Raw genomic sequence first — 22,986 nt, 5'->3', positions numbered from 1 at the left:
CAACAGGCTCCCTGTCCCCACACAAAAGTAAATGTACAGTGCTGCACAGAGCAGGAGCCTTAGTAAGCATGCTGCTGAAGGAGAGAGGAGAAGCCTGGAGCCACTATTAGTAAGGATGAATGTTGAAACGGGCTGAAGAAAGAGATTTTTGGGTATGTGGGAAGAGATAGAGACATGCTAGGCAGGGGATGGCGTAGAGATAGGGATGCTGCTGAGTTGGTGAGTGGGAGAATCTGCTCAATATTTTTTTAAATTGTCCTGGCTTCTGTCCACCAAAATAAACTCTGATATTTACCCCAAAAAATAATGAGTCACATTTTTCCACTGACTTTTACCTGTTTTTGTTCTTGTCATAATCAACCCTGATAAATTCCTGATAAATTCCTGGGAAAAATTAGAAATATAAAAACAGAAAATGAAGGTGTTTAGGATTTCTGTACATCCTGAAATTCCACAAGGCTCAGCTTTGTCAGCACTTTTGTTTACAAATTGCCAATTTGTAAGTTTTTGGCTGGACTTTGTGTAGCATACAGATTATATGCTGGCGACATACAATTCTATATCTCAGTACCAAGTTCTTTTTCAAAACAACTAATATAGTGTCTGTCTTCTTATCTGCTGTTAGGTGATGGCGCACCTGCACTAAGCTTGCATTGAATATGGCAAAAACTGAGATACTTGTTTTACAAAGAACCAGCATAGGTGAAGCTCCAGATAGTCCCATCCAGGCACTTCTGCCCATGGTCGGTGTAGGCCCCATGGGTTCGTCCATATGGCTGAGTCAGCTACACCACTGCAAAGGGGTCCATTGTTACAGTTTTTGTTGCCTTCATCTGTTTCTATTTTTATATTCTGATCTGAGTCAATGTGTATGTCATGGAGGCTCTGATGTGATTATATTTGTCCATTTTCTAATATTAACCAGTTTGGAATGTGTGGGGGTTATTGTTAATTTTCTTAAAGGTATATTAAATAGATAGCAATGTCAAAATGCCCTCAGAACATTTTAGGCTATTGCCCCTCCATCATACTATTGCCCCACAACATAATATTCTTGTTGTCTATGCTTTATTAATTTCAACACTGCAATTAGACTAACATTCAGCTCAAACAAACATGTTTCCCTCTATATCCTTTCAATTTCTATTAATGCTTAGTGGTTTTTCACATAGAGCTGATGCACCTCAGTTCACTGTAAGTATTAGCGATTTAATACTGGTGTATTTTATGTTGCATTTTTATATTTTGTATATTTTGTTTGTGGTTCTGTATAAATTGTACTTTTATTTTATTTGTGTTATTTTATCTTGTACAGTGCCTTAGGTGACCCTTAGATGGCAGTTAATAATAATTTTTAAATAAAAAAAATAAATGTAGGGAGAAGTACAGAGAAACAATCTATTAAAAAGAAGAAGCTGGCAGAAGATGCTATATAGTCCTTAAATTGTAAGATACGGCTAGTGTGAATTAATGCTCTGATTTGCCATAGATTGATTTCTTTTTGTTCTTCTCCCTTACCAGAATATTGAGGACTAGAAACAAGCTATAAATTCCGCGGAAAAATGGCATGTTAGCGGCTGTGACAAAAAAGGGGCATGGTTAGGTAAATTTCTTAAATACCACGTCACATAGGTAAATTTTGTAACCCACGAAAAAATCTTCCATTACAGGACAAAGTATCATGGTGTGCAAACCAAGAGATGCATGCAAATGTTCTGGCTGCCATGCGCTGAGTGGATTTTAAAAGCTGACTGAGTATGCGCATATCTCCCGCTATGCGCACATGTGAAAAAGTATAGAAAAAGGGGCAGAGCGTATGCGTGTGAGGGGCGGCCAATAGGTGTGCGTGTATATCCTTATGCGAACAGGCGCGCATTGGAGTCCCGTGCCTCATAACTTTACTACTGCTATGGATGGCATGTAAGTCATAAAAGAAAAAATTTAGGATAGTCAGCAGGCTACTATGGGTTGGTGATATTAGGGGGAAAGGAAGACATATAAACTAGGGGGTTAGGAAGTCCTATCCCTCACCTGAGTGAACTGGGAACAAACTGGTGAAACTGGCAATGGCATCAGTGCTTATACCTTTAGGTTTAAAACTTTAAATTAACCAAAATAACCACATACACAAACCTTCATGGTACAGTGTCTCTTATGTACTCCAAAGGCTGTTCAGAAAAACAATCAAACATTTTAAATTATCACCTTCTCATTTCCTCTCAAACCCTCCACTTGCAGCCCAGAACACATCCACGTGAACCACTATCCCATTCTTAAAATATCCCCACATACGTGGTGTAAGTGGGATATGCGTGCACATATACGCATTCATCTCAAATAGGGCGCACATGTATGCACTTCCAGCCTATGTTATACCATGCATTCGTATACGCACGCATGTAATACAATGGCCGCAACCGTTATAGCATAGGCGCATACATATGTGTCCTATTTGAAATGGATGCTCACATTGCGTGCAGATCCCGCTTCTCTTGCACAAGTGGGCCAGTGAAGTAGCCAGTATCCCATTACTAGTAGCCTTCCCCCTAACATCTAAGATTTAGGAAGACAGGGCAGGTATGAAAAGGTTTTTTTTTTTTGCCAAGCAGGGCTGTATAGGTGTGTCAGAAAAGCCCTAATTTATCACTCATGATAAGAGCCTCGATAACGGCCACTATGGCGCAATATAAACTGTTTTTCCCCCTCTGCACAAAAGGTGTAGTTAAATCTGACATTAAATCCCATGTTAGTGTATGTTATTTTTCCATGAAGTGTGATAGGAATCCCTCATTTTCATAAGTTCCTAGCTTTTACATATTCATTATCATATTTGCATGCAAATGAGGAACATGATAAGGATTGCATGTTTACTATGCATTAGACCTCTTTTATTATGCCATAAAGCCCTAAAGTGGTTTAATGAATAATCCTGTAAGATTGTAAGCTCTTTGGGGATTGGGCTTATTGTACGTGAATACTTAACACCATTATACAATGTTGCATGTTGAGTAGTGTTATAAAAATAAGTATTGATTGTTGTTGAATATCAGTTGACATAATGAACGTAGGAGAAATTTTAAAATGGCATCAAACATGGAGCTCCACGTTTGATGCATTTTAAACAAGCAATATAGTTTTGTTTGCTGAGAAATTGTATACATTTAAATGTATTCTATGTTCATTTTCTCAATTGAGTATCTTAGGTCGTAGGTTACAAGCTCATAATTTACAAATTACACATTTTCAGTGGTTTGGCAACCTGGTTACCCTGGAATGGTGGAATGACTTATGGTTAAATGAAGGTTTTGCAAAATATATGGAGTATATGTCGGTTGATGCTACATATCCAGAATTGCAAGTGGTAAGTAAAGACTAAGCTCCATTTCTATTTAAAGGTATTTATTTTTAAATTAAATACACATTGCTTTCATTTTCCCTTTTCTTAGAATGATGATTTTTTAGATATCTGCTTTCAAGCAATGGGATCAGATGCAAACAATTTCTCCCAACCTATATCCTCAAAAGTTGAAAACTCAGCTGAAATATATGAAAAGTTTGATGTGATTTCATACTACAAGGTAAGTCAGCCCTTTTTTTTTTTTTGTGAAGGATTATAAGTGCTGAGATGGTACAGCGCTGTGAGCGTGCTAGCTCCCGCCTTCTTCATTCATGGGTGTACATTTTGCACCCTTCCTGCAGATAGTCACCTTCTCTACTATCTGATTTACACTGCAACTTCTTCAGTTGCTGATGTAAGTTGTTTCCATGATGATTGCCTGTTACAGTAAGAGCTCTCTTATCATCATTGATGGGGACTAGGGTTTGTTGGCTGAGACCCCTTTTGATTCCTGCGCCAGCCTCTCCCTTCCCAAGCAGCTGCATGTAGGGAACTGGAGGGGGAGGGGGTGAGGATAAAGTAGACAGAGCACAGAGCAGATCAGAGAAAAAACCACTCTGCTTCCCAATCCAATCCCCTCCCTTCCTGTTATTCTCCCCCACCCCCCATTGAAGATGCTGCCTGGGCAAGATACCAGTTAATAAAGCATTCTGGATGGTAGAAGGCTGGATAATGGAGCTTCAAAGATGTTTACATGGGTAAACACCTATTCACCCGCGTAAAAATGTGTCTTAAAAATTCCGCTCTCCCTCAGTATGGGTAAACATGTTTCACAACATGCATACTTTTACCTGCGGTGAAATAGTGGTGGGGTTAGTTTAAGGGAAGGAAAGTATGGACAAGGGTTTCATTTTGAAATCCCCATACATACCTTTACACAAAAGTACCCGCATTCCCTGCTGGCTCAAATTTGTAAAGGTAAGCTTGGGCAAGAAGTTCCCCTTTAAAAATGACCTTGCAGGTGGGTAGGTACAGAGTATCCGTGGAACTACAAATGACCCATTTAAAAAAATTGTCCCCTTGTTGTTCATGAAGTTAATACATTTTGTTGATTTTTGTGCCAAAATCCCTGGAAAATCAATTTACTGAGGAAAAGTATAATCTAATTTTCTCCCATTTTTGATAGGGTAATATGAAAAGACATGAGGGAGTAATTTGAATTAAAGAAATAGTTTTATTTTATTGAAAAATTCTACCGCTACTGAAATATACTTATGAAAACTTCTATCTAACAATGTAATGTATGCGACATAACTAAACATTTTTAAAAGAAAATGGAATAATTTCCTGAACAAATGAGGTATGTAGAAGCATTACAGCTTTGTGAAGGATACGGTGGTTGTAGAAACTAAGAGAACTTCTTGGGTACAAGTTTACCTTGAATCTAAAACCACAGATGCAGAATGGGAGAAAGCATTTGAAAGCAGGGCCCGGTGTGATATTGCTCTACAGTATTTATTCTGATTAGTAAAGTGTGTGATAAGCTCCAACAAATCATTTTTTTCTAAAACTATTAAAGCATGTCTATGAATGCTCCCTGTTCTGTTCTGTGTTATTAATGCAACGTTCAAGGAATTTAGTGCAGAAGTCCTCAAACAAAATGCCTACAGTACCTGAATGTAAACCGATGTGATATCTCAGATCAAATGTCGGTATATAAAAAAACAAAACAAAAAACAAAACATTTCTCTTTGGGACCCATTAAAAGCTTTTCCAAAATGCCATGGCTAACCACAAGTTAAAGTAGTTCAAAACTGAAACAAAAACTATGTTGTTTCTTGACAGCTTTAATGCTGTAACAGTATTGCTATTAGATCATTTACAACTGCTGCCTATTTGCACTGCTTTGTACTTCTGAATATCTTGGTTGAGTGGCCACAAGTGGACTTTGTTACCTGGAAACCACTAGTGGGTTAACATGCATCATTTAGAAGCCATTGAATGTCCCTGTACAGTATACTGCACATGCCGATAAATATACTTTCATATAAACTTCAGGGAGCTTGTCTTCTGCATATGCTAAGAAACTTCCTTACTGATGAAGTGTTTCGGAATGGGATAATTCATTATTTAAAGAAATACAGCTACAGAAATGTGAAGCATGAAGATCTCTGGAACAGCTTTACTGATGTAAGTGTCTTTCTGTTTCTTAGTATATCCAACAGTGCCATAATGCAATCAAAGGCGTCAATACAAAGTATTTCCATAGCCAATATGGAATCTTAATTTTAACTGCCAGGACAAAAAAAATTCCTAAATAAGCCAGATTGATTGATATGGTCTTTCAAGGTGTATGAAACTGATGTATTTGGATTTGGCATCTAGATGAAAACAGCAATTGATTATCTCCAAGTACTGTAGCATGCTAAACAGTGTAGGTGGGAATGATTGTGTTCTATACTTAATAACACTGATGCAAAGCCAAAGTTATTAGGAAACAAGAAACATTTATCACCGATTTGCTGATTTCAACTAATACTAATAGGGAAGTATTATCTTCTAACCAAAGTTAAGTCTTAAAAGTACATTCATGAAGATTTCACATTTCCTCAAGTATGAAGATTACTCATATTGCACCTGTATTTTGAAAGTAATGACATTTATTTATTTTAACTTGCCACCCAGTGGATCATTCTAAAAAGATTTGTACTGGAACAAAATATAGATAAATCCTTTTATCTCTTTCCCCCACCCCCTTCTCCAATTTATAAATTTAGTTGAATTCTAAACCACAGGTTTCAAACTGATCAACCCCACTCAAAATGCTGCAGCAGCCATGATGCTTGGACCCATTGATCTGAGCTGTTTTCACTCTTCTGGATCACATCCAGGGAAGTGCCTCACATCCCCACTCCTCTTTCTCTGGCTTCCCACCATTTAGTTTGGGGTTGGGGATGTAGGGACAAGCTCGCCCCCACACATTAGAGTTATCCCAGATAGTTCTATTATTACCACCCCACTGCACCCTTTGCCCAGTGTCCATCCATACCCAGGGACTCATAATTATAGTGGAATGATGAGTCACGAAAAAAAAGGGGTGGGGGTGATAATGAGCCAGCGGCCGTAGCAGTGTGTTTTTGCCCACAGCAGTTGCGGCTGTGATGCCAACTCTTCCCCCCCCCCCCCCCCCCCATAGTGCCAATAAAAAAGCTGTAGGTAATTCTGGTGCTACTGCCGGCAATAATGTGTAAAACATTATCACTCGCAGTGGTATCAGCATCAAAATTTTATTAACCTCGCCCAAACCCCTCCCATTTCCCTCATTTAAATGCTAACATTATGATGCGGTTGTTATCTCGTGCATTAGGGCGTTATCATGTGTTTTAGTATTGCATTTTAACGAATGACCCTGATAGTCCTTTATTGGTGTCCATCTGAAGCTCTGAGTTCCACTTTTCCTCTGTTAGGGTCACTCTTGTGGTTTCTCTTCTACTTGACTCCCAGCTTTTCTTAGTTTCCTGGAGGCTCTTAGCTCCCAAACCTGGAGCTCTTTTGCCGAAGAATCTTGGAACTGATACTCAGCAGACATATTGTTCTCAAGACTAGCAGGCTTCTCATCCTGCTCTTGTAGTACTCTGGCTACCCCAAATGTCTGGCTTCATTGAGAGACATTTCCCATTTCCACTTTCTTTATTGGCATCTCTGCTGCTTCAGGTATCTCTTTCAGGGTTCAAATATCCAAGTTCCCTTCAGAACTAGCTTCTATAATAAGTTAAGGTTTACCAGCTTTCTTTCAGCTGCTTTCATCTGAATTGCAAAATGGTCTTGTTAGGCTGCAGCCGGCTCCCTCATTTAAGCCCTTCACCTCTGATCCAAAACACCTCCGGCATAGCCTCCAGCAGCATGCTGTTCCAAGGATCTGGGATAGAACTCCCTGTAAACTTGACCTCCCTTTATAGGCCCTCTAGACAGGACTTCCTGTGGCACTGGCTGATGATGTCACATCCTTCTGAGTAGCCTGCTTCTCAGTGCGTGTTGCTTGTTCTTGCTCCTGTCCTGTGCTTCCTGCTTCTTGCCCCTGCTCCTGTATTCCTGTTCCTTGGTTGTCTGATGTCTGCTCCTTCCTCCGTCTCTTGTCTTCTTGTGTGTGTCCTGCCCCTGTTTCCTCTACTGGCCCTCCCTGCTTCTTTGGATTGACTTCTTGATTGACCTGAGTTTGGACCTGACTACTGTTTGCCTGCTGCCTGCCCTGACCCTGGTTCGCCTCTCAGAATCTGCCTTCTGCTGCCAACCCTAACCTTGGTTTATGTCTTTCCTTGCTTGCCACCTGCCTTGATCAATATTTGGACCTGGACATTCCCTCTTGCCTTGCCCCTGTGACCCACCTAAGTCCAGATAATGCCAACTAGGCACTTCTGCCCATGGTCGGTGTAGGCCCCATGGGTTCACCCATATGGCTAAGTCAACTACACCACTGCACAGGGGTCCACACCCGTAACAAGTCTATGATACCTGTTTGTTCCTGGCATTTTACTTGGAATGCCTCCAATTCCTTAATCTTAATTCCAGCCACCTTCAGTCTGCTCAAAATATCTTTCAGTTCTATTAGGTGCTGTTCTTCTGCACTTTCCAACTTGAACTATAAGGCTTTCAAAGCTTTCTCTTTTCCTTTTCTGGTGACTATATGCCTACTCTCTAGAGTATCAATCTCTTTTGCAAGAGCAGATCTCTCAGCATCTTGGCTGATTTGTAAACTTTGCATTACATTTTGCTTTTCTGAATTTAGCTTTGACTTCTAAAGTTCTATTATCTCTGTATTCTCCTTGTTAGCATTCTCAAGCCTGTTATTCACAGATTCCTTTTCTCTAGAAATCTTTTCCACTCTAATGTGCAGGGAATTAACTTCCTTTTGCTGAGACTCATTTTGATCCTCCTGGTTCAGTGGAGCACTTTGTTTGTGTATACCGCTAAAAATAGAAGTGTCCCCAGCACTCAGTAGTTTAGCAGACTCTAATTCCTGCTGAAGCTTTACCACTTTCCTTCCTTTCAGGCTTAGGTATAAGTCTAGCACCATGTCCTTAGCCTGGACAGCAGTCACCTTCTCTGCCAGGTGGTTCTGGGATGCAGAAATGTCTCTTCCCTCCACCTGTATGTAATCAAAGGTCTTCTGCTGCTCCTGCTGCTTCAGTATTTTTAGCTCCTGCTCATGCCCTGCTGCTATCATGTGCAGCTCTTCCTGCAGATTCTCGATGGGTTCTTTTCAGTGTCTGCTGCATGGCATCAAAGTTTTCCCGAGACACATGATTCATCTGTGCTGCTTTTTCTTCTTGCTGCTGCTGCAAAGTATTGCTTAGTTCCTGCACCCAATGCACGAGTACCTGCTCCTGCTCCCGAATGAACAGTATTTCAGCCTTCAGTCTCTCATTCTTTCATTGCTTCTCCTTCACTGCCTTTGGACTCACCCTGTAGCTTTTCTCCTGCTCCATTAGCTGTTGCCTGAGCTCATTCACCGTGGTTCAGAGACGCTGATTTTGCTCCTGGGTGCTCACCCAAGGAGTGGACTTGAAGTGGATGTACTCCTGGATGATGTCCAGCTCCTGGTTCTGATCCTTAATGGCTGCATGACGAACTTCAATCGCCACCTGATCACACTCATGTCTGGCCTATGCTTTTGTCACCTATTCCTGCTGTCCCTATTTGGTGCTTTCTAGAACTGCCACATTCTCCCTATACTCTTGCACACTATATACTCTGTGCTGGTCCGGTGCTGCAAGTCTGCTAGGTGCTGTACAAGCTTCACATGTGCTTCAGTCAGCTGGGCACTTTCCTGCTGGACCTCCTCTTCTCTTTCTTGGGCACTGTTCTGTCTGAGGGCTACCTCCTGCATATAAGCTTGAAGCTCAACATTGGCGACCTCCAATTGGCAATTGGCTTGCTTCTGGCCATGGCTCCAAATGAATTCCTCAAGCTGGCTCTGCAGATGGTCTATACTCTGTAAGAGTTGCTCCTTTTTCAGCTGGCAGTAATCCTGCTTTCTCATTGCATCTGTAAATTGTGCTCCAGGCTACCGCTTGTATCCTCATATGATTTCCTGAGCTCAGTGTACTGCCACAGTAGTGCATGCTGAGTCTGCATTCAGCCGCGAGATCCAGCCTCAGCAGGCAGCCTCCATTTCTGTCAGAGCACTGGACTTGGGAGGTTAGAATGGAGATCTGGTCCTTGAGCACCACATGGTTCTCTCTGGTCTGCTGGCAGCTATTTAATTCTAATGCCACCATTACCAGGACCTTCCTGAGGATCTCCTCTTCTCTGCTTGGCAGTGCAACTGCTTCTCTGATTTTATTTTATTTATTTATTTATTTACGTTTTTTATATACCAGCATTCAAGACGGAAGTCCCATCATGCTGGTTCACAAGAAACAGGGGTGCAATTACAATAAACTTTACAATTTGAACAATCGTGCAGAAAAGCAGTTACATGTAACAAGGAAATAAATAACTTGGAGAAAGAAGGAAAATGAAGATCAGATAATTATATATATATATAATAACATTGTAAGAGGTGGCTATTAATGCTATTACTAGCGAAGTGTGTTGATTGATGGGAGTTAAATACTGTTAGAGTTAGGAAAGGCCTGCGTGAACAGCCACGTCTTAAGTCTTTTCTTGAATGTTGAGATGCTTGCCAACTCATTTCATTGAGATTTCATTTCATTGAGATTTCATGCCAACTGCAAACCCACCACTTGGGTTTGTAATCCTTAGAACATAAGAACATGCCATACTGGGTCAGACCAAGGGTCCGTCAAGCCCAGCATCTTGTTTCCAACAGTGGCCAATCCAGGCTATAAATACCTGGCAAGTACCCAAAAACCAAGTCTATCCCATGCTACTGATGCTAGTAAAAGCAAAGGCTATTTTCTAAGTCAATTTGATTAATAGCAGGTAATGGACTTCTCCTCCAAGAACTTAGTGGACTACTTAGTGAGCCTCTTAGAACATAAGAACATAATACTTGCCATACTGGATCAGACCAAAGGTCCATCAAGACCAGTATCCTATTTCCAACAGTGGCCAAGCCAGATCACAAGTATCTGGCAGGATCCCAAGGGGTAGATATATTCCAAGCTGCTTATCCCAAGAATAAGTAGTGGATTTCTGCAACTCTACCTTAATAGTGGCAATGGCCTTTTCCTCCAGCAATTTGTCCAAACCTTTTTTAAAAGCAGTTACACTAATAGCTTTCACCATATCATCTGGCAATGAATTCCAGAGCTTAATTATGCATTAAGTAAAAAATATTTTTGCTGCGCTGGGACGAGTGGAGTGTGCCCTTGGGCCTCGGTGAATCGGGAGAGGAGCTTCAAGGAAGCGCCGAGGCAGGTGAGACAGAGCCTAGTCTGGGCGGAAACCAGAAGCCCAGGCCCCCCCCCCCCCCCAACCTGCACGGCCTCCGGGAGGCCAACCACGCAAGGTTGATCTCTGAGTAGTCCTCCAACCACTCCAAGCCCTTTCGGACCTGCCGCTGGCAGGCCGGACAGGAGGCAGAGGTGGATAAAGGCCACAGGCACTGGACAGACTCAGGTGCTGATGAAGACGAAGACTCAGGTAGTGACGAAGACGAAGACTCTGGTACAGACGAAGATTCAGGAACAAGGCAAGGCATGGCAAGGCAAGCTAAAATCAGGCAATTAAAAGTCCGGAACCTCCAAGAGAGCGCAGGACCTCCCGCCGCTCACGGACACTCAGCGAAGAGCAGCACAGAAGCGCAGGATGGACGACAGCCCCTCAGGAAGTCCAGGAGCAGGAAGAGGGTGGACAGGTGAGCAAGGTCCCTCAGGTGCCCTACACACCCCAGCCGGGCTGGTCGCGAACCACACTGTCCCCTATGCACCCTACACAGCTGGTCTGCTGGTTGCGGACCACGAGGGGAGCAGGGCAAGCCCAGGAAGGGAAAGACATCTGGACTCACGGACATCAGGACAGGTGAACAACTGGACATCCAACACGGAGGACATCAGGACACGGAGGACATCAGAACATCAGGAACATGAACACAGGAACATCTGTACACATCAGGAGCGAAGCAGACATCAGCAGAAACCAGGAATAAGAATAATGAGGGATCCCACGAAGACAAAAAGATGCCAGGCAGGAGCAGGAAGCGAAGAGTCCTAAGGAAGACTAGCCCCTTGCCCAGGCAAGGAAGAAATGACGGAGGAGCCCTGATACAGGGCTCTGCAGGAAACGCCCAGGGAGGAGTCCAAAAGTGGGGCCCGGGGCATATCCGGCTGCAGGCCCTTTAAATGGAGAAGAGAGGCGTGGCCCCACGCCTAAGAAGCAGGAAGTGGGCAGGACCCTGGATAGCGGCGTCCCTGCCGCAGAGTAAGGCTGGAGCCGGAGCAGGTTGCGACCAGGCCCAATGCTGGAGCGGCAGCATCAAGGACGTGAATAAGAGGCTGAGGGCGGTTCCTGCGCGAGGAACTCCGGCAGCGGCCACCCAGCCGCAGAAGAGGAGGCAGGAAGATGGCGGCGATTCCAGACCACGAAGAAGGATGCCAGCGGTGGCTTCTGCCGCATTGGAAGTCAGGGGACGGCTCCTGCTGCGTGGAGCATGACGGCGGCTTCCGGGCAACAATTTTCTCTTATTCGTTTTACATGTATTACCTAGTGATTTCATTGTGTGTCCCCTGATCTTTGTAGTTTTTGAAAGAGTAAACAACTGATTTACTTGTTCCATTCCTCTTATTATTTTATAGACCTCTGTCATATCTCTCCTCAGCTGTCTTATCCAAGCTGAAGAGTCCTAACCTCTTTAACCTTTATTCATATGGAAATTGTTCCATCCCCTTTATCATTTTGGTCGCCCTTCTCTGTACCTTTTCTATTTGTGCTCTATTTTTTTTGAGATTTGATTACCAGAACTGCACACAATACTCAAGATGAGGTTGCACCATGGAGCGATACTGTTGCAGTCTGGGAAGCTGCAGTCCAGGTGTGAACCCTTGAGCCGAACTACCCTGGTGCCAGAGTAGGTCGGGAGGCGGAGCCACAGGCACAGGTCTTCACCCGGGAACCAGGAACCCCCCAGGAGGAGCCCGTAGGGTCCTAGAACCTTGGGACTTAGGAGCACAGTAACAGTCTCTATAGGAAGAGGCCTGGGCAAGGGTAACCCACAGAGTCCAGTAACAGGGAGCAGGAAGGCCCGGCGAGAGCGGGGCGGTCAGATAGAGTCTCTAGCCTGCTGAACAAAAGCAGTCAGTGAGCAGGCCCGGGGTCTGTAGTAAGCCGCGGAGCAGACAGGAAACAGGAACAGAGTCTGTAGCGTATCGTGGCCTGTGACCAGCTGAAGGCAGGACTGGAGTCAGTAGCGTGCAATAGAGCCGGAACGGGTGGTGAGTAGGAATGGAGACGAGCCCAAGTCAGGCTGGCAGCCAGTAGAAGCAGTCTCAGGAGTAGGCAAAGGTCGGAGGCTGGTGGCAAGCAGGAGCGGAGTCGGGCACAAGCTGAGGTCAATGGCGGGCGGCAGGCAGAAGTGGAGTCAGGAACAAGCTGAGGTCAATGGCAGGCGGCAGGCAGAAGTGGAGTCAGGAACAAGTTGAGGTCAATGGCAGGCAGAAGCGGAGTCAGGAACAAGCTGAGGTCAATGGCAGGCGGCAGGCAGAAGCGGAGTCAGGAACAAGCTGAGGTCAACCGGAATGCAGAACAGCAGAAGTGCAACTAAGAACTACAAACAGTAGCTTCCCTCGTTGCAAGGCAATGAGAAGGCAGGCGAACGCTGGTTAAATCAGGCTTGGGGCGTGGCGTAGTTAACCCAGGCGGGGCCAGACTTCCGGTGACCGTGCGTCCATAATGCGCTTCGCAGCAGCGAGATGACCCAGCAATGGCGGACGCCCCGAAGGCCCAGCGGAGCCGCGGGAGCGGCGTTCCCCCCAACGGAGGTGAGCCCTGAGCACAGCAGATAGAGGGGAAGCGGTGGAAACCGCAACAGTACCCCCCCCTTTACGGCCCCTCTTGAGCGGACCTGGTTTCTCTGGATGGTCCCGGTGGAACTGGTGCAGGAGATCTTTGTCTAGAATATTACGGCTGGACTCCCAGGTGTTATCTTCGTCACCACAACCTTCCCAGGCCAATAGATACTCCCATCTGTGGTTGTGAAACCGGATGTCCAGGACGTCTCGTACCTGGTATGTAGGATCATCATCAACGGTTGTGGCCGCAGGATCTGGAGGTGTACGGTGATACCGGGAGAGGACCACAGGCTTGAGCAGTGAGGCGTGAAATACGTTGTGTACTCTGAAGGTAGAGGGTAGCCGAAGCCGATACGATACCAATCCCACTCGTTCAGTCACTCGAAACGGACCACAGAACTTTGGTGCAAATCTTCGTGAGGGAAGTCGAAGGTGCAGATTCTTCGTACTTAGCCAGACTCTATCCCCAGGCTGGAATGTGGGAGCTGGCTGGCGATGGTGATCGGCCGTCTGCTTAGCCCTCGCGGCCGCACGGAGAAGCTGTCTTCGTGTCATGTGCCACAAAGCCTGGAGTTGCTGGGCCGTTACCTGAACAGCAGGTGAGGCACTGGGAGCCTCTAGCGGGAGCGGTGGTCGTAACGGCTTACCATATACCAGATGGAACGGAGATTTGCCCGTGGCAGCATGGACCTGGTTGTTGTATGCGAATTCTGCCCAGGGCAAGAGCTCTGACCAATTGTCTTACCTCTCATTAATGAAGGCCCGGAGGTATGCTTTTAGGGTCCTATTCATCCTTTCGGTCTGTCCGTTGCTTTGAGGATGAAAGGCTGTGGAGAAACTGAACTTAACCCGGAAGCATTTACAGAGGGCTCTCCAGTAGCGGGCCACAAACTGCGAACCTCTGTCCAAGACGATGTCCTGAGGGAGGCCGTGAAGCCTGAACACATGTTGGGTGAACAGGTGGGCCAACTCGGGTGCAGAGGGAAGCTTAGGCAGAGGAACCAGATGGACCATTTTTGAGAAACAGTCGACCGTGACCCAGACGACCGTATGTCCCTGGGATGGAGGCAGGTCAACTATGAAGTCTGTAGCTATATGGGTCCACGGTTCAGTGGGAACCGGAAGCGGGTGCAGGAGACCATATGGGGAACCAGAGTTGGGTTTCTGGCGAGCACAGGTAGGGCAAGAAGCCACATACGAGGCGACATCACGCCGGATGTTGGGCCACCAGTAATACCGGTTAACGAGCTCCAGGGTCCTTTCTCGTCCAGCGTGTCCTCCGATCAAGGAGTCGTGGGCCCAACGTAATGCAGTCACACGGTCCCGGCGCAAGAGCACCGTCCGGTCTTGTGAGAGGATGGTCATTGCAGAGAGACGAACCTTAGCGGGGTCCAAGATGAATTGTGGTGGCTCAATGTCCTCCTCGGCACAAGAGGTGCGAGACAAAGCGTCTGCCCGGAGATTTTTAGCAGCAGGACGGTACTGTACAACAAAGTCAAAACGACTGAAGAACAAGGCCCAGCGGGCTTGACGGGGGTTCAGTCGTTGAGCCTGGGTCAGAAATTCCAAATTTTTATGATCCGTGTAAACGTGGTGGTGTGTAAGGAGCCTTCGAGCCACTGTCTCCATTCTTCGAAGGTGAGTTTTATCGCCAGCAACTCTTTATCCCCAATGGAATAATTACTTTCAGCGGCTGAGAACTTCCGGGAAAAGTACGAGCAAGGAAGGAGTTGTCCAGCATCAGAGTGCTGGCTGAGAACCGCTCCCACTGCGATGCTGGAGGCATCAACCTCCACGATAAATGGTCGTGAAGGGTCCGGGTGTCGGAGACAAACATCCGAAAGGAAGGCCTCCTTGAGATCAGAGAAAGCTGCAACTGCAGCATCCGGCCAGTGTTTAACATCTGCTCCTTTCCGGGTCAAGGCTGTAAGAGGAGCCACACGGTGAGAGTAACGAGGGATAAAATGTCGATAAAAGTTCGCAAAGCCCAGGAAGCGCTGGAGGGCTTTGAGACCCGTGGGCTGGGGCCATTTTGTGATGGCAGCTACCTTTTCTGGGTCCATACAAAAGCCAGCTGCCGAGATAATATATCCCAGGAAAGGTTGAGATTCGGCTTCAAAAACGCATCTCTCAAGCTTGGCATATAGATGATTGGCCCGGAGGGCCTGAAGAACCTGGCAAACATGCTGGCGGTGAGAGTCAATGTCTTTGGAGTATATGAGGACATCATCCAAGTAGACTATTACGTGGGAATGGAGCATTTCTCGAAGCACCTCGTTCATGAGGTGCTGGAAGACGGCAGGGGCATTACAAAGCCCAAAGGGCATCACGAGGTACTCGTAATGCCCATCACGTGTGTTGAATGCCGTCTTCCACTCGTCTCCTGGGCGAATACGGACGAGGTTATAGGCCCCTCTCAGGTCCAACTTGGTAAAGATGCGAGCTCCTTGGAGATGGTCCAATAGTTCCGGGATGAGCGGCAGTGGATAGCGGTCTCGCTTGGTAATAGCGTTGAGACCACGATAGTCAAGACAGGGTCGTAGCGAACCATCCTTTTTACTCACGAAAAAGAATCCAGCACCTGCCGGTGACCGGGATGGGCGAATAAATCCCTTGGCTAGGTTCTCGGAGATGTACTGGGACATCGCCTTAGTCTCTGGCAGTGAGAGAGGATATACACGGCCACGAGGCGGTGTGGTACCGGGAACCAGATCAATGGGACAGTCAAATGGTCTGTGTTCCGGGAGAATCTCCGCCATCTCCTTGGAGAAGACATCTTGGAAACTTTGGTAGGCCTCTGGCAGGAGGTGCGAGGAACAGAGATGCAGAGAGTTGGGAGGACGAGGAAGATGTAAACATTGGTCAAAGCAGGCAGAACCCCAGCTGACAAGCTGGAAGTCATCCCATCTGATGACCGGGGAGTGCTGACAAAGCCACGGAAGTCCCAGCACCAAAGGATGCACGGCTCGCTCCAGGATGAGTAGGGAAATCTCCTCGGAGTGAAATAGACCCGTTTGCAAAGTCACTGGTCTCGTGGAGCGAGAGATAACTCCAGGCAACAAGGTCCCTCGGATCGAAGAGATGCGTAGAGGAGGATTCCTCGGTTCCGTAGGCAGGCCCAGTTGTTTCACCAGCTCGGCCACAATAAAGTTCCCCTCAGCCCCAGAATCGACAAAGGCCCGAATCATTGCTTAAGAAAGCCAAATGTTATGATTGGTGTGTGTGTGTGTGAACCCTTGGCCCGAGGTGCAAGTTGTTACAGCCTGTGGGGAGGAGCTCCACAGGTCCGCACCTTCAGGAGGCGAGGTGTTGGATTACTGTAAAGCTCTGTGCACAGTCATGGGGGGATCTCCAGGGACCAGGAGACGACCCCCGTGGGGTAGTAGACTATAAACAGTAGTTGGAGAGTCTGAGGAGAGAGAATGCCAGGCAGACCACGGGACAGTCGGCGCTGGGACAGCCAAGCAGGAGGTATTCCGGTAGGACAGCCCCAAGAGGCAGAGCTGCAGTGTAGTGGGCGTAGACAGAGAGTGATGGCAATCCCACAATGCGGGGAAGCCCAAGCCCAAGAGCAATAGCTGACGTAGATAGGTAGCTGGTGACTGGAGGTGACTGGCTGAGCCGTAGAGAGGAGGGCCCACGTAGCGGGACAGCTGACAATGGTAGAATGTCCAGGAGCAAGCCCCGAGGAGCGAGGTAGCTCAGGGTGATCCCAGGATAGGTGAGCGCAGCCGAAGAGCGGGAGCGTGAACAGTCTTGAATAATATGGCACGACCCCGAGAAGCGGGGAAGATCAACTGAGGACTCATAAGACACTGCTGTAGTTCCAGGGAGAGCCAAGAGATAGAGCAGGTAGCCAGGTGGGACCCAGGAGGTGTGGGGCCAGCCCGAGGAGTGGGGTAGGCCAAGGAGCAAGTCCCCGTAAAGCACACACTGACCCCCTAGGAGCGGGTGCCAGACAAGATCCACGTTGCAAACAGCAGAGGCGTCTCAGGAACAAGTGGCAGGTGAAGGACTCATACGGAACTTGTTGCCAAGTCAGCTTGCTGGGGGCGAAGCAGGAGCTTAAATAAAAGAGTCTGATGACATCATCAAATGGGGACGCCCCAGAGGTTCCCACCGAAGCAGCTACAAAGGCGAGACTTGTGATGCTCGCACGCCTAGGAGGGCCCGACATCAGAGAATGAAGTAATGGCGTCCATGCCTCCGCGAGGAGGCCCGAGGAATGTGGCGATGTGGGCAGGCCCGTGCAGCGAGCAGACCTGGGGAGGGCAGAAGTATTGAACAAATAGTGAGTACTTGTGGTCGCAGCCATTTGCGACTGACAGGCATAGCACCAAAAAGACTAGGCTGTATTTAAACTCTCTGCCAGGAAAAGAATACAAGCTCCAGGACAACTTCAGTAAAAAATTATTTCAGAGTTTCATATGACTGCTTGTATAGCTCACCCCCAAATCTATGTAGTCCAATATATCCATAACTGTGAACAAAAACTGAAGCCTTTGATATGATCTGAGGCTGTTGATTTCATCTTAAAATTACCTCTCCATGATGGCAATGCATGCAGTTTTTCCATTCTTTGGCAAGAACATCAGTGACTTTCATTGGAGCTAGGCATGGCTTCGAGCCAGGAACATATGTGAAGATGTTCATGAGAAGCTTCCTTGTTTAGGAGACAACCTCTTCAGTGAAAAACTTCAAAAGACAGTGACACAAATAAAAGACCAAAATGTGGCAGTCCAGTCTTGTCTGCAGCACCGGACCTCTCTCTCTGCACCATGTTGGCCTCCTTTTTCATACAGAAGGCCTTACTATAACAGACACCTTTATTGTTCCTTCCATCAGTATCATCTGCCAAATAGACAACAGCAACCTAGTCAACCTTGCCAAGGAGAATGCTAACAAGTGAAATCATCTGAGCAGGCCCAGCCTAAACCAGGGCCAAGTTTTTAATCCCATTTCCCCATCAGATTCCCACTCCGGTTCAGGGGAGAATTAAATTCTTCCTGGGAGGGTGGTGCCAAATCATGATGGACAAATGGGTCCTCAAGATTGTATAATATAGTTGTTGCTTAAATTTTTCACAAATCCTCTCTCTTCCTGTGTGTCACACCTTCACTTCAGGATCAGTTGCAGCTCCCTCATCTCTGCATGGAAATTCAAACTCTTCTTCAGCAGTGAGCCATGGGGTAAATCCCAACTTTGAAAGTAGACCAGGGATTCTATCCCAGTACTTCCTAATTACCAAGAAATCGGGTGGATGCAACCTATTCTGAACTTGAAGCACCTGAATAGCTGCTTCCATTGAGAGAAGTTCAAAATGAACTGCCTAAGCACCATACTTCCCTTTATTTATTTATTTATTTATTTATTTATTTATTTAAATTCTTTTAATATACCGATGCTCAAGAACCAGGTCTTATCGTACCGGTTTACAATAAACAAGGGGGAACCAGTTAAACAATGAAAGCAAACAGTTACATTATAACAGGGAAAGTGGAACTGGGCTGTTAGAAAAAGGATAGGTTAAATAATTTCTAACTGGAAGAGCAGGGCATGTAAGTAGGAGCAAGTGCTTACATGGTAAGAATATATACAAATTTACATAGTGTATTATGATTAAGCAAGTTTTATGAAAGTGCAGTTAGCTGAAATACAGTTCCTTTGAATTCCGGAATACAGTTCCTTTGAGTTCCGGAAAGGGTCGCAATCGTGGGGTATGTGACTGTGTGGGTGACCCTAAGGTTTCTTCAAGGATATGCTTGGGTGAACAGCCAAGTTTTAAATTTTTTTCTGAAAGTTATATGGCAATGTTCCTGGCGGAGATCTGGCGGGAGAGAGTTCCAGTGATGTGGACCAGCAATTGATAGTGTTCGTTTTTCAATCGTGTTGTGAAGAACGGATTTTTGGGGGGGAACCTGGAGGGAATCTTTATATGCAGATCTGGTGGGTCTTGTAGAGGAGTGTGGTTTGAGGGGTATGGAAAGTTGGAGCGAGGATTCCTGAAATAATGTTTTGTGGATAATAGTAAGTGTCTTGAAGAGAATTCTGTAGCGAATGGGTAGCCAGTGAAGTATTTTAAGAATCGGGGTGATGTGGTCCATGCGGCGGGAGTTAGTGAGGATCCTGGCTGCAGCGTTTTACAGCATTTGAAGAGGTTTGGTAGAAGAGGCCGGGAGACCGAGCAACAGCGCATTACAATAATCAATCTTTGAGAATAGTATGGCTTGAAGGACCGAACGGTATTCGTGGAAGTGTAGGAGAGGTCTTAACTGTTTTAATATTTGTAGTTTGTAAAAGCCTTCTTTGGTGGTGTTGTTGATGAATTTTTTAAAGTTCATTCTGGAGTCTAGGAAGGCTCCAAGGTCTCTCACTTGGTTTACTAGAGGTGTGTTGGTATTGAAGGCTAGCGGGTTATTGTCATTAGGGGAAATGACTAGAAGTTCGGTCTTGGACGTATTGAGAACGAGGCAGAGACTTGAGAGAAGGAGGTTGATGGCGTGGAGGCAGCTGTTCCAGTAGTTTAGAGTGTCGGAGATGGGTTCCTTGATGGGGATTAGGATCTGCACAGTCGTCTGCATGACAAGAGTTGTCATGGCTCACACTTGAATGGGTCAATGCCATTCCTTGTGCATTGGCAGGAACAATGGTTCCACTTGAAGGCATAGTTGTGCCTAGTTGAAGGTTTGTGAACCAAATGAAGAATATCTTCTATGATTTGAGCAAGAATAGATCTGCTATTACCAAGTGCTCAACATCCTTTTTGTAAGACTGAGAGATTCCATGTTTGGATGAAGTAACTTGCTGTTTTCTTGGTCTCAAAGCTGCATTTGAATTGTTCTCACTAATACAGGCAGGTGTGGAATGTGTACACGAGGCCCAAACTATTAAGAAAACATCTTGAGCGATTTGCTGGGAAGAATGGAGCAAAATTGACTGAGTTTCCGATTTTAAATGCCCTGCACACGTAAATCCGGCTGGATTTACGCGCGCAGGGCTCTCGCGCGCCGGCGCGCCTATTTTGCATAGGCCGCCGGCGCGCGCACAGCCCCGGGATGCGCTTAAGTCCCGGGGCTTCGTAAAAGGAGTGGGGAGGGGGCGTGTCCAGGGTCAGGGGGCGGTTCGGGGTGGGACCAGGGGCGTGGTGCCGACCCGGGGCATGGTCGAGGCCTCCAGACCAGCCCCTGGGCCGGGTGATGGCGCGCCAGCAGCCCGCTGGCGCGCGCAGATTTACATCTGCTTTCAGTAGGCGTAAATCTGCCAACAAAAGTTAGGGGGGGTTAGATAGGGCCGGGGAGGTGGGTAAGGGAGGGGAAGATGCGGGGGGTTGGAAAGAAAGTTCCCTCCGAGGCCGCTCCGATTTCGGAGTGGCCTTGGAGGGAACAGGCAGCGCACGCCTTGGAGGGAACAGGCAGCGCGCGCCGGGCTCGGCACGCGCAGGTTGCACAAATGTTCACCCCCTTGCGCGCACCGACCCCGGATTTTATAAGATACGCGCGGCTACTCGCATATCTTATAAAATCCAGCGTAATTTTGTTCGCGCCTGGTGCGCGAACAAAAGTACATGCTCGCGCAAAATTATAAAATCTACCCCTAAGTCTACTTGTACCTCTTATCAGATTCCAGCCTAGCTATATCCTCAGTAAGAATACATCTCAGTGCTATAGAGGGTTACCATGTACTAGTCAATGAGAAAGCTGTTTACCAGCATCCTGTGGAGGCAAATCATGAAAGGGTAATGGCAATTGAAACATCCAGGTCATAAACCACCATCCCATCCCACCCTGAGATCTCAACATTGTTCTTCCTCAGTTGATGAATGCCCCCTTTGAGCCACTGGACATGGTGTCCTTGAAGTTCCTGTCATGGAAGGTCATTTTCCTAGCTGGCCCACACTTTGGTGCACACTCTCATCTGCTATCCACCTTACACACAATTCTTTCACAATAAGGTAGTCCTTCAGATACTTCCAAAATTTCTACCAAAAGTGGTATCAGTTTTCCATCTCAACCAATCCATAGTATTGCCAACATTTTATCCGTGGCCACATGTTCATGATGGTGAAAAGAACCTCCACACCTTGGACTGTTAACAAGCTCTGGATTACTACAAGAGAAGAATTTATCTGTATCATCATACTTCACAGCTCTTCGTCTTCTTTAATCCTAATCAACTAATGTTAAAGTGCACCTTCTCCAACTAGATAGCTGACTGCATTCAGCACTGCTACACATGAGCAGGACTAGATCTATCCAAACCAGTAAAAGCTCATTAGGGCAGAGCTATGGCCTCCTCTGTTGCTCCGTTGCAAGAAGTTCCTCCTCAAGACATCTGCAAGGCTGACACTTAATCACCATCACATACCTTTACATTTCCATTACTATGTGGACAAGCAGTCAATCTTGGACAGTGCTTTTGGGCATACAGTGTTGTATAACGTACTCTCACAGTAATCTTTTCTCTATGATGGAGTCTGGGTTGCTATTCAGTAATGCTCTGCTGCAGCCCTCAGCTTGGGACTCCCCACATATCATGGCTAATCTAATTCAGTCTGCTTATGGATGTAAAAAAGCAAGTTTGCTTATCGTAAACAATGTTTTCGATAGAAAGCAGGATGAATTAACCATGAGATATCTGCTTTCCTCCCTGGAGAGTAGACTACATGGCTAGTTAGCTCTGGAACAGAGAGAAGAGACTCTTGAGGCAACACCCATCTGGGAATTCCCATATATGCTCAGTAGAGTTCAAAGCTCTACTAGCTTCAAGAGATGAATCCGTTAGGAGCCACCAGATATCATATTATGGCTAATTCATCTTGCTATCTGTGGAAAACAACTTTTATGGTAAGCACACACATGTGTCTGTGCACATTTTTTGTGTGCTAAACTCCTTTTTAAATTTGTTGTAAAGTTGTTCACACAAAAATGTGCACATAATTGCACATTAATATGTGTGCACAGCCAAGCACACCTTATTACATCAGAACCTCAGGATGGGTTCAGCAGTCTTCTTCTATCATGACTCCCACCACCATCACCTCACCACCACTCCTCCTCACCACGACTCATCCTCCACCACTTCTCCACCACCACCACTCCTCCACTACACTAATACAAACAGACACACTTGACAAACACACAAAAACGTCTGCACACAGACACAAAGTTAAAGGTAAGCATATGCTAATAGTAAACAACAGGACAACTCCTTCACTAAACTCCAACTTCACTAAACTCCAAGAACTCACCTCCTCTCCACTCTCTCCCATGCCTGACACCCTCAAAGAGGTAGCTACAGGAAGCCAGTATATTTAAATAAAGCAAATAATGCACATACGTAAACTGACACGCGATGCACTAATGAGTCGCACAACATTATAAAGTATTGCGAGTTGCACAACTTACCTATGTGATGTGGTATATCAGAAATTTCCCTGACCATGATCATTTTTATTTGGCAGACACTAACGCACCATATTTCTGCTTTATTTATAGCATTTAGATTGTAAGTTATCTTAGGCAGGGACCTATCTTCTCAATCTGCATTGTATTCAACTTGAATATGGATTTGGAAAGGTGAATGATTACATTCAAAATCCATATACATCAAAGGCATAAATCATGCACAAGAGGCAAACAGTTTTCAATGGAAATGAATTTCTAGAACAAGGGGGTCATT

At 46.0% G+C, this 22,986-nt stretch overlaps 1 protein-coding gene across 3 annotated transcripts in view; it reads left to right on the top strand.

Moving 5' to 3' along the window:
* ERAP2 (endoplasmic reticulum aminopeptidase 2) overlaps window positions 1-22,986 on the top strand; it is a 258,175-nt gene that overhangs the window by 82,507 nt on the left and 152,682 nt on the right. For all 3 annotated transcript variants that reach the window (XM_029572856.1, XM_029572865.1, XM_029572875.1), the window contains exons 7-9: window positions 3,248-3,361; window positions 3,447-3,578; window positions 5,396-5,527. In XM_029572856.1, the coding sequence (XP_029428716.1) occupies window positions 3,248-3,361; window positions 3,447-3,578; window positions 5,396-5,527 (378 nt within the window). The remainder of the gene's footprint in view (window positions 1-3,247; window positions 3,362-3,446; window positions 3,579-5,395; window positions 5,528-22,986) is intronic.

This window comes from Rhinatrema bivittatum, chromosome 1 (genome assembly GCF_901001135.1).
Source record: "Rhinatrema bivittatum chromosome 1, aRhiBiv1.1, whole genome shotgun sequence".
In the NCBI taxonomy this organism is placed as follows: Eukaryota; Metazoa; Chordata; class Amphibia; order Gymnophiona; family Rhinatrematidae; genus Rhinatrema; species Rhinatrema bivittatum.
Note: the sequence above shows the minus strand (reverse complement) of the source record. Positions and strands in the feature narration are given on the sequence as shown.